This window comes from Canis lupus, chromosome 6 (genome assembly GCF_011100685.1).
Source record: "Canis lupus familiaris isolate Mischka breed German Shepherd chromosome 6, alternate assembly UU_Cfam_GSD_1.0, whole genome shotgun sequence".
Classification (NCBI taxonomy): Eukaryota; Metazoa; Chordata; class Mammalia; order Carnivora; family Canidae; genus Canis; species Canis lupus.
The window spans coordinates 12,937,859-12,955,417 of NC_049227.1; the positions used below are offsets into that span (position 1 = coordinate 12,937,859).

Sequence of the window (17,559 nt, forward strand, 5' to 3'; positions counted from 1 at the left end):
CTTGTTCTGTGTGCTCCTAGGCAGAAGTGTGTGGAGGACAGAGTTGGGGTTCCTTCTGACGGGGGGAGTTAATCCCTGATGACATTGGGAGTTACTGGCATGCAATGATGATTAAAAGCAGGCCCAGGTGGAGTTGGTATTGTTTCCAAGCCTCTCTGGACCAGCACCCCAAACACCCCCACCCTGCGGGCCTAGGCTTTGGTTTTTCGTCTGGCCCTGTCTTGCCTCCCACGAGGCCAGGCAGACCTGCTGAGGGGCCTCACTGGTGTTCAGCTCATGGTCATTGTCCTTACTCAGCCAGGGCCTTGGAAAGATTGCTGTGTGTTGTACAGATGATGGCTGGTGGGGAACCGGGGGCCAGATGCCATCTCCCGACATGGGATCTTGTCTCTTGTTCACCAGCCCCTTGCAGATGGCCTTCCCTTTACGTGAGTTGAGGCAAGAGAAGGCCCCATTGCCCATGGCCTATTCAACTTGGTGTTGGTTTTGCAAAACCTTTCAAATAAAGAGTCTATTGAACAGGACCAGTCTCACTGACACACTTCTTCGGGCTGGAAGCGGGTTGTGTTACCTGCCTGAAGCAGGCCTCCTAGACCCCAGGGAGTCAGCCTTTGCTGCTGGCCTTCTCTTGGGGTGTGGTCTGGGCACCCCAGGGCCTCCTGACCATGCTCTCCCCCTTGCCTGTGACAGTAAAGACAGCGCGGTGAGGCCTGCTGAGGCTGTGGCTTGTCCGAACTGACCCCAGAGAGCTGAAGGGGGTGTTACATGTCTGTTGAGGATTCTGTGCCAGGTTTGATAATAAGAATCTCAAGCTTGTTGGTCTGGCTGCTCGGGAAGACTTTGCCCCGTGTCTCCTGCTTTATATGCTGCCCATCGCACCCCCAGGGCCTGCTTGTCTTCTAGAGAGTGGGGCCTAGCTGGCCTGTGTGTGGGCATGAGGCTGTGTGGTGGCATTTGCACAGGTGAAAGCAGTGCCTACAGAGATGGGGCGTTTTCGTGTTTAGGATGGTGGTGAATTCCACTGTGGGACAGTGCTCCACGGCTTCTCTGTTCTTCTTTCCCCTAAAGAGCAGAAGAGGTTGACCCTACTCTTCCAGTGAGCCAGTAGTCTACCTCATCTGGGAAAAGTGGTGGAAAGGGGAAGGGACTGCCTGCGTGTGCATGTACACGTACGTGCCTATGTGCACGTGTATGCACGTACATATGTGCACATGTGTGCGTTATATGTGGTGTGTGCATGCACGTGCATCTGTGTGTGACTTCACACCGGCCTTCTCAGGCTTCAGGTTACTGAGCACTGCCATCATGGTTTTCACCAATCCACTCCCCGTTGTCACAGTGAAGGACTCACCCCAGTCATTAGTGAGTCTGGGCTCACTGGTACTGGTTTCAGAATGAGCTATAGCCAATGCCCAAGGCATGCATCCTGGCTGCTCTTTGGAGTTGAGGAGCAGCTGGGAGTGGGTGCCGGGAACTCACCCCAGGCTCTTCTCCTACTGACTCGTTGGGGTCCCCTCAGAATCAAAGCCTGAAAGAGGATGTGCCAGATGCTTCCCAGAGGCATTGGAGCAAGAATCCTTGGGGCTTTCCTTAACCATTTGGACCATTATTATGCACCCATAGTAATGCACTCAGGCACTTTGGGTTTTGTTTTCATAAACACTGTCTTTTCACAGCTGCCAGCTTCCCCCTGATTTCCAGAGTATCAAAATATTGTGCATCCGCTCTGGGAGAGAGACTGCTGGTGTAGGTGGGGCGGCAAGGCCTCTCCTACTTGCATATCCCCAGAAGGCTGGTGTTTAGCATCAGGAGCATAGACAGGGCTCTGGGTCCTGTCACTGACATACAGATGGTAATCAGGTTCCCTGCACTTTGGGGAGGAGTGACAGCTGGGCCATGTGGCCTTTATCAGTGGCTTGGGAAGGCGAGAGAAGGTTCTTTTGTGTCTTGGGGTGGCAGAATATTTAGCCTAGATTTTTCAAGCTTGGCCTCACTGACATTTTAGGCCGATGGTATGCTGTGAGGGCCAACCTGCAGATTAGAGGGTAGTTAGTAGTTCCAGGCCTCTGCCCACGAGATGCTAGCAACACCTCTACTGGCTGCAGCAACCAAAATGTCTCCAGGCATTGGTGGCTGTCCCTGGGGACAAACTTGCCCTTGCTTGGGAACCACAATTTGGACCTAGCAGCCTGAGCTTAGTTGGTTGGCCAGTGGCCATGTACCTTTATGATCCTCAGGCTACACCCTCTGTCTTTTGGCTCACTGAGGTACTTGGGTGCCTTGAAAGTCCAGTGTTTTGAGGGTGACATGCAGAGCTGCTTTCTCTGCTCCTGGGTGCCTTTTTGTGTGGTGTACATTGCCCTCAGAGACTTGTCATTGTTCCATTCCCTGCAGGCAGGGTCCCCTCCTTTGCTTTGGGTGTCCCCTGGAAATCAAGCAAGGTTAGAGTGTGTCAAAGCTTCTGTGACTCAAGGTGTGCAGGCTATGCCATTGCAAGGCATCTCTGCCTCAGCCATTGGCCTTGGGACTAACCACCCTTTGAATGCCTGTACCTGTACAGTGTGGGTCATACAGTAGATGCTCATTAAATGCCTCTTGATGCATGTAAGGAGAGCAAGCTCCTCTTGAAGTCCCACATCATGTGTGCATCTAAAACTCCAGGGTTGGAATCCATTTTCTTTGCCAGGGGATGGGGACAGGGAGGAGAGAGGGTGGTGTGCTGACAGCAGTCCGCGAGTGCCAGGGTTTGAGTGACAAGGAATTTGCCACTTGGGCACCTGACAGTGCAACCCACCAGCTTCTCCTCTCCTTCAGGCCCAGAGTGGCTGGTGGGGGCAGATTATGTCATCTCTGAGTGCGCCTGACTTTGGGTGTGTGGTTCCTCCCACTTCTCCATCTATGGATGTGCAGATGGAGCCTGGACCCCCATGACAGACAGGGATGTTGAGGCTGCATGGGAGCCCTCTGGTGTCTCTACCTACTGACTGTGCACCATGAATTCTGTCCTCACACATCCCCTAACCTCTCTGTGCTTTTGATATTTCTCTTCTGCTATGAATCTGATCATTAAGAACTTCTCTCAGGATGAAGGAGGCGATTTCGATTTTCTTCTTCTTTTGTTTAGAAGTAACTGCCTTGTAAAGACTGCTAACTCTGGGAAACGAACTAGGGGTGTTGGAAGGGGAGGAGGGCGGGGGGTGGGAGTGAATGGGTGACGGGCACTGGGGGTTATTCTGTATGTTAGTAAATTGAACACCAATAAAAAAAAAAAAAAAACACGGAGAGAGAGGCGGAGACATAGGCAGAGGGAGAAGCAGGCTCTATGCAGGGAGCCTGATGTGGGACTCGAACCTGGGTCTCCAGGATCAGGCCCTGGGCTGAAGGCAGGCGCTGGACCACTGAGCCACCCGGGCTGCCCTGTGAGTGTCTATCTTAAACCTGAGCTCGCCCTGGGGCTTCTGGGGAGGCCATATAAGCCTTTTTAGATTTTTTTTTCAGTCTCCCACATGTGAACTTGAAGAATTTCGCAGGGACGCCGGGGTGGCTCAGTGGTTGGGCATCTGCCTCTGGCTCAGGATATAATCCCGGAGTCCCAGGATTGAGTCCCACAGGGAGCCTGCTTCTTCCCTCTGCCTGTGTCTCTGCCTCTCTCTCCGTGTATCTCTCATGAATAAATAAATAAAATCTTAAAAAAAAAAAAAAAAAGAAGTAACTGCCTTGTAAGTCTTGTGTGAGATTCCTTTAAGCATATTCGCAGGGATAAAAATCATTGTGGGCAGCATTTATCGTATGTGATTTGGTGAAAAGCAAGACAACTGCTAACTTTTCTCATCAGTCTAAAGTAATTGAGCTTAAAAGACATTTTTGAGGATTTTTTTTATATATATTCCATATATATGTGAATGAATATTGGTCAACTCTTTTTTTTTAAATTTTTATTTATTTATGCTAGTCACAGAGAGAGAGAGAGAGAGGCAGAGACATAGGCAGAGGGAGAAGCAGGCTCCATGCGCAGGAAGCCCGATGTGGGATTCGATCCCGGGACTCCAGGATCGCGCCCTGGGCCAAAGGCAGGCGCTAAACCGCTGTGCCACCCAGGGATCCCCATTTTTGAGGATTTTTAATTCAAAGAGAACATAAAGTTAAATGGTTATTTGCTCGCAGCCCATCTCATCCTTTAATTCACTGTGTAGATTTTTTTAAAAGTTCACAGCCTTCAGTTCCACATTGAAGTGCAGCATTGGAAGAGGCTTAACTGCCTGCTCCCCTAGGCTGGGTGGTGCCTACCCCGGGGCCTGGCCAGCAGCACCCCCACCTCCCCAGGGATTCCAGCCATATTATATAAGGAGCCTCCAAAGCTTAACACAGAACACACAGGGGGAGGTCACAACTGGTGTAAAATGTCTACAAGATGTAAAATATAAGAGGAATTGGCTAAGGTATGGACATTGCAGGGAGGGAAGTGTGTACCTGCGGGGATGCAGGCTCTCCTGGGGAGTTGGAGCCAGAAGGGATTAGGTGTCAGGTGGAGGGGTTGAGCAGGAATACCAGACATCTGTTAGCCATTAGATCTGCAGTTTATCTTTCTTTACATTTGGCCCCCAGTTGGGATGCTCACAATGTGACAGTGGATGTTTATTGGTTGTCATGACTAGCTACTGATTGTATAAACGAAATAGCACTTAACTCATTTTCTAAAACCTCTTTATAGTTTTATTGAAATTGATTTTTAAATTCTGAAAGAAGTATATTTTTAAAAAAAATCCATTAGCCAGCATTTGCTCTCTAACTAGTACAACAAATTCTCCTAGTCCTTGATGCCTTCTCTGTCATACAAAATTGCAACAAAATGAATCAACCTCTTTAAAGTTGTCTGGAAACAGGTAGACATAAAAGCAAAATTTGGAATTTGGTTAAATGGGAAGAGAGATCTCACTTGGTCCAGTTAACCATGTGAAGCATTTCCAAGCAGTATTAACATATTAACAACTATGTTTTATTAACATTTAAAGCATGTTAATAGTTGTTGGTTCCCAAAAGTGACATAATTTTGGGGAAAGATTTTGGAGGATATATTTAATCATGTAGGATAGTATCTCTTATTGGTTTTAGATAATATATTCACATAAACAGAGAATGCTAGTCAACTCTTTTTTTTTCCTTTTGATGGTTGAAGTGGCAGAAATATTCCTAGAGGTCTTGAACACATGTTCAGATGTGTACAGAGCGAAAGCAGTAAATGAGGCCCAAGTCCGCCTTCTTTGCTGTGCTGTTGTTGCACAGACTGAGTCCATATTTATGAAAGGATGCCCAAGATAGGTTTGAACAAGATGAACAGGGATAGGGGAGATTGACCTCCTTAGCTCTGAGACATGTTTTAAAACTGTGGTAATTCAAGGCATGTGGGTTTCGGGGCAGAAACATCCAAGCAGATGGAGAGAACACAGTAGAGATGGGAGAGGCAGATTTGTGTGGACTGACTCAATGGGAATTTGGTGTGATGTAGGGTTGAATCACAGAGAGTAGGGAAAGGATTTTGTAAATGGTGTTGGGATAATTGGCATCAGCTAAAAGAAAGAAAGATTTCATAAGATGACTTAAAAGGCACAAACCATAAGGGGAAAAGGTAGATGGATTTGACTGTGTAAAAATTTAAACTTTCTGTTCAATTAAGGACACTGTAATAAGATTAAGATCTACTGTGGTGCTATAAATTTCAGTTCATTGCTTTTGATTGAGTCATAGTTTTCATTAATATACATATACCACATTATCCTTTCCCCAAGTCATGGGCTCTGAGGTTTCATCCAGCTTCATCCTACTACAAACAATGGCAAACACCCCACCCTCTAGAGGTTCTGTGTAGAGTTCTCTTAGTGTATTATCCAAGGAATGGAATTTTTGTCTTGTAGATATATCTAGTTTTTTCCCTAGTAAGCACTGCTGGACAGCAGCTTCTCCAGAAAGACAGCCATGACAATGGCGTGCTTTCTTGTGAGGCCCTTCCACATCGTTAGGCACTGAGTATGAGCCCCTGACCCACAAAAATCTCCTTTGGAAACACTTCAAATCAAAAGGTCCTATAATGTAGTGGGGTACTAGAGTCATGCAGCCATAGAAGCTCCCTGTAGCCAACTGGTACGAGTAGCTGTAAACCAAGTCATGAAATAATTTCCCAAAAGTAACAATATGTAGATTTGAAAGTGACCTCTGTCTAATCAAAATTCAAGTAATAAGTCTTCTGGTTATTGATTACCAGGGATTCGAAGGAGAAAGAATTTTTCTGTGTTCATTCAGTAATTTATCAGCAAATATTTGTTGAGTGCTACTCTGTTAGGTGCTTGACTAGGTGTGTGTGTGTGTGTGTGTGTGTGTGTGTATAGAGAGAGAGAGACGAGAGAGAGAGAGCAGTTGACAAAGCAAATCATGTTCTCATGGAGCTAAGAGTCTAGTGGGAAGTAAAGGCAAAGAAACAATCACAGGGAAAACATAATTACAAATTGTGATAATGATGGAATATTACTCAGCCATTAGAAATGACAAATACCCACCATCTGCTTCTACGTGGATGGAACTGGAGGGTATTAAGCTGAGTGAAATAAGTCAATCGGAGAAGGACAAACATTATATGGTCTCATTCATTTGGGGAATATAAATAATAGTGAAAGGGAATAGAGGGGAAGGGAGAAGAAATGGGTAGGAGATATCAGAAAGGGAGACAGAACATGGAAGACTCCTAACTCTGGGAAATTAACTAGGGATGGTGGAAGGGGAGGAGGGCGGGGGGTGGGGGTGACTGGGTGGCGGGCACTGAGGGGGGGGCACTTGACGGGATGAGCACTGGGTGTTGTTCTGTATGTTGGCAAATTGAACACCAATAAAAAATAAATTTATTATTAAAATAAATCTTAAAAAAAAAACAAATTGTGATAACGCTATGGAAGAAAAGCACATGTGCTAATTTAGCATGAATGTTAAGAGAATTCTGAGGAGATAAAATTTAAACCAATCTCAAGGATGACAACATATTAAGCAGGTGAAGAATAGTAGACACTTGGTGGGGTGGGAAGGGCCTTCTGGGCAGAGGGAAGAGCACTGTGTACAGACTCAGGGGTGAGAGACAGTGAAGCAAATGCAATGCATTGGAAGAAGGCCATTGTGGCTAGAGTGTGGAGGAAAGCTGTGGGCAGTGAGGCTGGAGAGATGGTTAGGGGGAAGACAAGCTGGGTTGTTAGGTATTTTAGACTAAGTATAATGGGAGGCTACTGAAGGGATTAAAAGACCACTCTGGCTCCTAGTAGAAAATTCTCAAAAAGGTCAGTAATAGGAGATTAATTAGGTTACTATGGGAGTCTAGATGAGAGTTGATGGTAACCTTGAGTAGAGTTATGAGGAAATAGGTAGGGAGAAGTGTATGAATCCCAAATGTATTCTGGAGAAAGAATCAACAATATTCATAAATGAACTAGATGTTGAGTATAAGAAAGAGGAAGGTGTTGAGTGCCACATTCCCCAGTCCCAAAGGCAGCTGCTCAAATTCATTCAATCATATCCTTTAATCAAGACACTCAAGGAACACTCGTATTTTTCTTTCCATCTTAGGATCAAAATCAGGAAGGGACCTCTGCACAGTTGGGTGGATGGGGATGCTATTTACTAGAATGGTGACTACTGAGAGAGAAACAAATTATATAGGGAAGAGTAAGCTCTCTTTAAACTAGGTTAAGTTTCAAATACTCAATGGAGGTGGTAGATTGGAAGTCAGGTAATATGGATCTGGAGCTTAGAAGAGAGTCTGTTATGGGCTGCCTGGGTGGCTCAATTCAGAGTCTGACTCTTGGTTTTGGCTGAGGTCATTATCTCAGGATTGTGAGATCAAGCCCCATATTGGGTTCTGCACTTAGTGGGGAGTCTGCTTGGGATTCTCTCCCTTTCCCTCTGCCTGTCCCCCCATTGTGCACATGCTCTCTCTCTCTAAAATAAAATCTTTAAAAAAGAATGTGTTACAAAAGCTTATATTAAGCTGTAAATAGGTGATATTTAAAGCTGTGAAAATTGAGATTATCTAGGTAGTGAATATACATATGATAAGAAGAAATAATTTAATATGGAATCTAGAGTATCACTGACTTTAGAGGCTAAGTAATGCAGGAGCAGTCAGCAAATTAGGCTGAGGGGAGGCCTGAGATGTACAAGATAGCACAGAGTGTAGTGCCATGGAGGCCAAGAAGAGGCTATTATAAATAAAACAAAATTTAGACCATTAGATCCATTGGATTAAGCACATGGAAGTCAACAAAGACCTTACTGATGGCTGTGTTGCTGGAATGTTGAGCATGCAAATCATATTGAAGTGGGTTGAAAAATAGATACTTCTATTTCTTGCAATATGTGGGATTACTTATCCTAGAAAATCTTTCTATATAAAGTACCTGAAAGTGTTGGTTGAAATATTTTTTAAAAATTTTTAAAATTTCAGATCTTTTTTTTTGTATATTTTTTATTGGAGTTCGATTTGCCAACATATAGCATAACACCTAGTGCTCATCCCGTCAAGTGCCCCCCTCAGTGCCCACTACCCAGTCACCCCAACCCCCTGCCCACCTTCCTTAGTTGAAATATTTTTTAAAATCTCCTTTAAGAGGCATAGTTGAGTAACCAAGTAAATCAGCAGGGGTTAAAAAAAAAAGAGGTACTTTGAAACCTCAGAATCTTAGCTGATTTTATAAGCTCTGGAGGCATTTGCGAGTCTTTGTGATCAAGAAACTTTAGTTTAGGGACACCGGGTGGCTCAGCGGTTGAGGTTGAGCATCTGCCTTTGGCTCAGGATGTGATCCCAGAGTCCTAGGATCAAATCCCACGTCGGGCTCCCTGCACGGACCTTGCTTCTCCCTTTGCCTCTCTCTCTCTCTGTCTCTCATGAATAAATAAATAAAATCTTAAAAAAAAACTTTAGCAGCTACATAAGAAAGAGACCTAGACCTTCAAGACGTAAAGAGGCAAAAAACAAAAACAAAAACAAAAACAAAAAACAAAAAAAAAAACCCCAAACAAAAAACAAACAAACAAAAAACAACCCTAAAGAGGCAGGGAGTTGGAACTGAAACCCCCAGATATGGTTGCAACTCTTGAATGGCAGACACACTGAATGAAAAGATGGAACAGGAAGAATCTGATACCTGAGGAAAGGAGGTGACAAAGTATTCTCTTTATGTGGGCTCTGGGTGGGAAAAACTCTTCCCTAGAATTGAAAACCACCCTTCCTCTCATATGTTTGGGATTCAAAATCACACTACTCAGGTGATTTGGCTAGTCCCTGGAAAAGGAATTAAATTACAGTGTACAATTTGATAGTGTACAAGGACATCTCATGGAAACAAAGCAATTCCTCTTTGGAAGGACATCCAGGCATCCCAAGCCTCACCAGAGATGAGCTCACAATCCAAAAATTACAAGACACACGAAATGATGCCTGAGTAAGTAGAAAACAAGTTAAAATCAGATTCTCAAGAATATTAAGAATTGGAACCATTAGTTATAGAATATTAAGTAAGTTAAAAATGAGGCAGGGAAGATTTAGAAAAGAACAAGATAATGGTTTTAGTAATTAAAAATGTAAGTATTCTTTTTTAATGTAAGTATTTAAATGGATACTTCAGTGATGGGCTTAAACAGCAGACTACAACTGAAAGAAAATTGGAGAGTTGAGAGGGAGATGTGGCGTCACCCACGAAGAAACAGAAGCTCAGAGACACGGAGAACCCAGTGACTCTATCACATGTCTGCGTGAAGAGAATCAAGAGAATGGTGTGGAGAGGATAGTCCAAGGACATGCCTTGGCTTCTTCCGAAGGTCATGGAATGAAAAACACGAATCTTATGGTCCATAAATCACAGTGTAAGGTAAATGAAAAGTTTATCCCTTGATACCAGTGGCGGTCCTGAAGGACACTCAGGGCAGGGAGGATTCTTACAGCTGCCATTAGGAAAAGAGAGGTGAGTGGGTCAGCTGAACTGCAGATTTCTCAACAGAAATCGTAGAAACCTGAGGCAGCAGGTAGGACCTTCCAGCTGGGAAGAACAGAACTGTCAGCCCAGAGTTGCAGAGCCAGCTAAGCCACCAGCCAGGCACCCACCACGAAGAATGCAATGGGAGGCGCTTTGCACAGCAGACCCTCGCTGCGAGGGGTTTCTGAAGAATGCGCTGTAGGACGAAGGCCACTTGAAGCTGCCCCTGGAGAGGAAATAGATCGGAGGCGTAAGAAAAAATGGTGATCAAGGGACTAGATGGTAGGTGTGTGTAAACCGTATGGACGAAGCCAAGAACAAGCCAAACCCCTTGACCACCTGTACCCGCCAGGGTCCTGCAGTGGAACCTCGGAAACTACAACTCCCGTGAGGCTTCGCGCCACGCGCAGGCGCCGTAACATACGTGGCGTGCGTGGCCATTCTAGAATGCCGCTCCGAGGGCCCGGGCGCCATGTTGGGGCCGAGGGGACGGCTGAGAGGCGCTTGAAGCGGCGGGAGCGGAGCGGGAGCGGGTTGGACCTGGGCTGGTAGGAGCCCCGCCCCTCCCGCCTCAGCGGATCATGACCCGGGCAGCGGCCGTGGAGGTCGCGGTGGCGGGGGACGTGGCGTGGCAGGGCCGGCGCTAGAGATGATGCCGTTTCCGGTGACAACCCCGGGATCACAACAGATGCCGCTGCCTCCCAAGCACTATGGCATCTCTTCCCCCATCAGTTTAGCAGCCCCCAAGGAGACTGACTGCGTACTTACCCAGAAGCTAATTGAAACCCTGAAGCCCTTTGGGGTTTTTGAAGAGGAAGAGGAACTGCAGCGCAGGATTTTAATTTTGGAAAAATTAAATAATCTGGTAAAGGAATGGATACGAGAAATCAGTGAAAGCAAGAGCCTTCCACAAGCTGTAATTGAAAACGTTGGAGGGAAAATCTTTACCTTTGGTTCTTACAGATTAGGAGTACATACAAAAGGTGCCGATATTGATGCGTTGTGCGTTGCACCGAGACATGTCGATCGGAGCGACTTTTTCACCTCGTTCTATGACAAATTGAAACTACATGAAGAAGTAAAAGATTTAAGGGCTGTTGAGGAAGCATTTGTACCAGTTATTAAACTGTGTTTTGATGGGATAGAGATTGATATTTTGTTTGCAAGGTTGGCACTGCAGACTATTCCCGAAGATTTGGACCTGAGAGATGACAGTCTGCTTAAAAACTTAGATATTAGATGCATAAGAAGCCTTAACGGTTGCCGGGTGACAGATGAAATTTTACATCTAGTACCAAACATTGACAACTTCAGGTTAACTCTGAGAGCCATCAAACTGTGGGCCAAATGCCACAATATCTATTCCAATATACTAGGCTTCCTGGGAGGTGTTTCCTGGGCCATGCTAGTAGCAAGAACTTGCCAGCTCTACCCAAATGCTATAGCATCAACTCTTGTACGGAAGTTTTTCTTGGTATTTTCTGAATGGGAGTGGCCAAATCCAGTGCTACTGAAAGAGCCTGAAGAGCGGAATCTTAATTTGCCTGTATGGGACCCAAGAGTAAATCCCAGTGATAGGTACCATCTTATGCCCATAATCACACCAGCATACCCACAGCAGAACTCCACATACAATGTGTCTGTTTCGACAAGGATGGTCATGATTGAGGAGTTTAAACAAGGGCTTGCTATCACACATGAAATTTTGCTCAGTAAGGCAGAGTGGTCCAAGCTTTTTGAAGCTCCGAGCTTCTTTCAAAAGTATAAGCATTATATTGTTCTTCTAGCAAGCGCACCGACAGAAAAACAGCATCTTGAATGGGTGGGCTTGGTGGAATCAAAAATCCGAATCCTGGTTGGAAGCTTGGAGAAGAATGAATTTATTACTCTGGCGCATGTGAATCCTCAGTCATTTCCAGCACCTAAGGAAAATCCTGACAAGGAAGAATTTCGTACTATGTGGGTAATTGGGTTAGTGCTAAAAAAGCCAGAAAACTCTGACGTTCTCAGTATTGATCTCACCTATGATATCCAGTCTTTCACAGATACAGTTTATAGGCAAGCAATAAATAGCAAGATGTTTGAGATGGATATGAAAATTGCTGCAATGCATTTAAAAAGAAAGGAACTTCATCAACTACTGCCTAATCATGTGCTTCAGAAACGGAAAACACATTCAATGGAAGGTGTCACTTTGACAGCTTTGAGTGATGGCAGCCTTGACTTGTCTGCAGCCAGTGAAGACAGCATGTCTGTGCCCTCACCTACTGGCACTATGAAGACCAGCCCAGTGACTGGCAGCTCTCAGGGCAGAAATAGTCCTGTTCCTACTGTAATGGCTGCATCTGTGACCACCGTACAAGTTACTGAAATTTCCTTGCAACAAGTGAATCCCAGTGAAAGCTTAGGGGGTGCATCGAGTGAAAGCATTCCTCAGACTGCCTCACAACTAGCCCTTCCTCCACCACCAAAGCCCACAGTTGCCAGAGTTGTTTCTTCAGCACGTCTGGTAAACCATCCACCCAGGCCTTCAGGGAGTCCTGCAACAAACATAGCTAATCCTATTGTGGGAGTCTAGGGGACGTTCTCACCTCATAAAGGACCAAGGAAACTTGAAAAGGAACAATCTCATAAAGAGACAAGTACAACTCCATTGGAAATTACTCAGACAGTGCTGGCCTTGTGGAAAACACCCAGGACAGAACTTTCTAATATCCCGGCTCTCCCTGCAAATACCGTTCCTGTTACCAAGAATTCAGTAAGACAGATTGAACTATAAAAACAACCTCAAGGGTCCATAAACTATATCTGCCAACTCAACCTGTTGTCTTCAAATTCTTAAGGAGGAGAATGAAGGGTGCCAAACTAGATTTGACTCAAACTAGATTTAGCCTTATTTGGTAACTTTATTTGGCTAATCTTGATCAGAAGTCCAGGTTAGTATATGAAGCTAGAAGTACTATTATAAATATGTCAGCAGCAGTTATGGTAACTATTTTAAAGGACTACCCATAAAGAGAAAAAAAAAACAGAAAAAAAACCCTCCAACTATATTTGTACCCATGCCTGACATCTGGACTGGATTTATGTTTGATGCATTGTTGGGGAAAATTTGCAATACAAACTGGTATCAGAACTCCTTATACTGATGATGCACTTTATGTATATTTTTATTAGAAAGTAGAACTAATTTTAAGTTTTTCAGCTTGATGAATTTTAGGTTTTTTTCCTGAAGAGTTTTCTTCATTATTAATTGTCAATTGGATACCATTGTGGGTGCAGTGTGTACCAAACTTCAGAAAAAGCATAGAAGTCCATCTAGCTCGGTTCTGGTGAGGTAGCTGTAACCCTTTAAATTGAAATGTCAACTCATAGGGTATATATTTGACATTGGAACAGTAATTAGTAGATCTTTGGCTTTTCTGGGACACAATCAAGAAATGATCTGTTGGTCTTATCTGTGGAATTGTTTTAGAGTGCATACAGTCAGCAGTCAAATACCAAGTACTGTCTCAGAACTAACAAAGATCCATATTCTCTTGCATTTGTCCTAAAACAAAAAGCTTTTTGCCTCTCCCCTGCTTCTCTTTGTTTGTATGTACAAGGTATGCTTGTATGTTGATTCATTTAAAAAAAAATGCTAGTATATTTTTAACCATGATAGAAAACCAACAATCCTGTGGCAACACGGTACAAAACACTGGATATGGGTTCTATGGCTAATATTTTACTAAAGTTTTACCGAAAGTAATGAATTGGGAAACATGTTATTGGTCTTGGATGGCTGTTTGAGCTATACTTATGAGAAATTTTGTATGCTCCACAGAGTATTTGCTTATGATAAAGTTAATTTCCAGTTTAAACATGTAAGCAAAAAGGCATTTTCTCCAAAATATTTAAACCAATTTTTATTTTTAAAGGACTCACTAAAATTTATCAGTAAATTTCACATGTAAAAACATTGAAATACAAAATAGTTTCTAGCAAGTACTTGACATCTAGTCAGCTTTCTGTTTTTTTATCCTACGAGAGGTTAGGAATACCTTCTTTTAAATTAAAAAATGAAAGGCCACTCATAATTAAGCAGCAAAACATCTGTGTTTAGGACACATGAATGGCAACAGATGTAGATGAATGGAAACTTGGTCTGTCTGAATCTAGACACAGCGAGCCTGACAGGTTTCCTGGTTAGCCTGGTTCTGATTCCTACCCTCCCCCAACTGTGTTCCTTTCTACCATGTGTGCATTTTTCATGTGAAACTATAATTTCTTAAACCCTTTCTCTATCCTTCTAGATTAACTTTCCAAAGTTGGAATATAGTCTTCTTCCTTATAGGCTCTGCAGTAACTGAGGCTTTCTTTTTACCCCTACTTTGTGATGTCGAGTACACAGTGTCCCTATTGCCCACATATTTGCCTGTGCAGTCAAGATATCTTGCCCTTCTGCTACAATAAGTTGGGCAAAGTGTGCACAGGAGCTGTGTATTTCAGAGAGTTGAGGTGTCTGGCTGGAATTGCCAGGCACAGATGTGGTCTTGTCATTTTGTTTACACTTTGGGGGAAAATTAGTTTATTAAGTGTTTCATGTAACTATACTTGTTTAACCAAGCTGGAAACTTAGAGTTTTCTGAATATCAGACTAGTTTTTTCACATGATGTACATAGTGTCTCATGGCAGGAGTTGGCTTTGTTTTATAGAACCTGTACCCCTTGTATTTTTCAAGCGCTATTTTGGAAACAGATGATGTATTTCTCCATTGAAAACACAATAAAAATAAACAGCAAAGAGGCAAGGAAAGGGGTTTAAATCTGACAATAAGAGTTCAGATGCTCTTACATTGTTGTGGAGGAGGATAAAGACACTGCTGAAATTTTTGACTTTATTAACTCTAGAAGTCATGTTATAATGTTAGGGGAACATGTGAAAAGGTTAAAACTTTCATAAGGTAAAAAATGGAGTGAAAAAAATTTTAAGGAGGATAGAGGAGGAGGATAGAAAAAACAGGTAAAAAGAAAATATCGTCTAAGATGATGGAAATGAAACCAAATATATGTCACTTTATATAACAAATGGACCAGACTTCCTGACAAAAAGAGTGTCAGATTCCATGGAAAAACTGAGTGCAGCTGTTTGCTATTTATGAGAGACACATCCAAAATGCAAGATACCAAAGAATGGAAAAAATACACGCTAAGGAAAAGAAACTGCTAGAGTGACCAGGTCATCCAGACAGATTTCAGAGCAGAAGTAACAGCTAGGGACAAGAGTGACCACTGCTCTAATGAAAGAAAAAGTAATATACCAGGAAAATGGAACAATTTAAAACTTACTCTTATCTAATAAACTAACCTCAATATAAAGTAACATAACAAGCAAGGATTAGCAAAATTGCTGAAGTGTCATTGTTAACATTTTTATTTTTTATATATTTTTTTAAGATTTTATTTATTGAGAGACAGAGAGAGAGAGAGACAGAGACAGAGAGAGGCAGAGACACAGGTAGAGGGAGAAGTAGGCTCTACCCAGGGAACCCGATGTGGGACTCGATCCTGGGTCTCCAGGATCAGGCCCCGGGCCAAAGGTGGCACTAAACCGCTGAGCCACCTGGGCTGCCCAGTTATAGAAGATTTTAAAGCAGCCCTTTCATTAATTGATATCAAGCAGACCAAAGAAAAAGGGGGAGGGGAACAGTTTTGAGCGCAACAGAGACTGGCAGGCTTTTCCTATAAAGGGCCAGATAGTAAATATTTTCAGCTTTGTGAGGCCATATGGTCTTTGTCTCAACTACTTAACTCCGCCTTTGTGGAGTACAGGAAGCCAGAGATGATATGTAAACAGATGGCCAGGGCTGGATTTGTTACCCATCCCCCCCTGGCCGGTGTTTGTCATCCCTGATCTATTGGACATTTATTATAGTACCTTCCACCCAAAAATTGGAAAGTGCATATTATTCTCAAATAAGCATTGGGCATGTGCAAAAATTAACCTCCTGCTTGATCAGAAAGTAAGACTCAGCATATTGTAGAATATCTGATTCACAGAGCATGTTCTCTGACTACAAAACAGGTGTGTGTGTTTTTTTTTTGTTTGTTTTGTTTTGTTTTTGTTTACTAAATTCAATGACAAATAACTTAGGGAAGAATTTCCTGAAGAAGACAAAAAAAGCTCAAACCATTAAAGACTGATGAACAGAATCTGTTAATTGTATTAAATAATGAACAGTGAAAGGTGAAAAACAGGCTCAAATAGGGAGATGTTAGAATACATAAAACTGACAAATGATTACTATCTGGATTGTATCAAGGATGCCAAAAACAATCCGTTCAAGAACAACAGATTTTACCTAATAAAACCTGGGCAAAAGAAATAAATCAGTGTCTCAGAAGAGAATCTAGAAATAGACTGCACAGAAAGATACCCCATCTCATTAGCAGTGAGGAAACATGACTTGAGTGCATAGAAATTTGTCTTACCGAATGTCTGACAACATCCGGGCTTGTGGAGGAGGGGGAGCTATGGGAGCTCTAACGCAGGGTCTACACAGGGGGGAAATGCTGTGTTCCTTTTGGGAGACAGTTTGGACTTAACTAGCACTGTGGGCCTGCTTGGGCCTGCCTCTGCCGCTGGGCTGGGAGGCACTGAATCTTCATGGTGCCAGTCTGTGGGCCCCTCTGCAGCTTCATCCAGAACTCTACACCCCTCTGGTGTTCTTCCAGTATTCATGAAAATATCGTTTTCTACACGTGCCATCGTGTCAGAAGAGTCAGGAAGCACTCTCCTAGAGACTCTGTCCCATGGATCACCAGGAGATCAGTATGGGAGTTTTGGTAGCAGCATTTTGTAATAACTTAAAGCTTGAAATAACTCACAAAACCATAAGTGGGGAAGTGGATAGATAGTGGTGTATTCATGCAATGAACGGTGTAGAATTGTGAGATTAGATGAACCATAGCTACATGCATCAGTGTAGAGTGTATCAGAATATTGAGGAAAAAAGAAAATAGCAGAAAAATAATGTTATACTAAGTAGAGCAGTATAACTTAAGGTTACAAAAATGTGTGGTCTAACTGTAAATTAGGAAAAAGGGAATGTTAATCACAGAGTCCAGGGTAGTGGTTTCTTTTGGTGAGATGAGAGGTGGGGAGAAGGCAGAGAGCTGTAGTTTAGAGAATATAGTGAGCCTAAAATGAACCAGCTTTTATTTATTTATTTATTTATTTATTTTAGATTTTATTTTGTTTATTTATTCATGAAAGACACAGAGGCAGGCTCCTTGCAGGGAGCCTGATGCAGGACTCGATCCCTTGACCTGGGATCATACCCTGAGCCAAAGGTAGATGCTCAACTGCTGAGCCACCCAGGCATCCCAATGTTTCATCTTTTTAAGTTAGGTGGTAGATGGAGCAGTATTTATTTTTAGTCTAAGTTATAAATGCTTTCATATACGTGAACTATTCTCTGTTCAGAAATCAAATACCAAAGTGGTATCTTAGAAGCCTCTGCGTCAGTCAGGAGCTGCATTTGGCCAGGTAACTGGTGAATCCAAGACA

At 43.3% G+C, this 17,559-nt stretch overlaps 2 protein-coding genes across 6 annotated transcripts in view; both read left to right on the plus strand.

Annotated features, from left to right (window-relative positions):
• Positions 1 to 17,559, plus strand: part of LOC479761 (monocyte to macrophage differentiation factor 2) — a 101,134-nt gene that overhangs the window by 37,564 nt on the left and 46,011 nt on the right. The gene's annotated exons all lie outside the window — the stretch shown is intronic.
• PAPOLB (poly(A) polymerase beta) lies at positions 10,478 to 13,110 on the plus strand. The gene has a single exon (XM_038539578.1). The coding sequence runs from the start codon at positions 10,657 to 10,659 to the stop codon at positions 12,583 to 12,585; it is 1,929 nt and encodes a 642-aa protein (XP_038395506.1). The 5' UTR covers positions 10,478 to 10,656; the 3' UTR covers positions 12,586 to 13,110.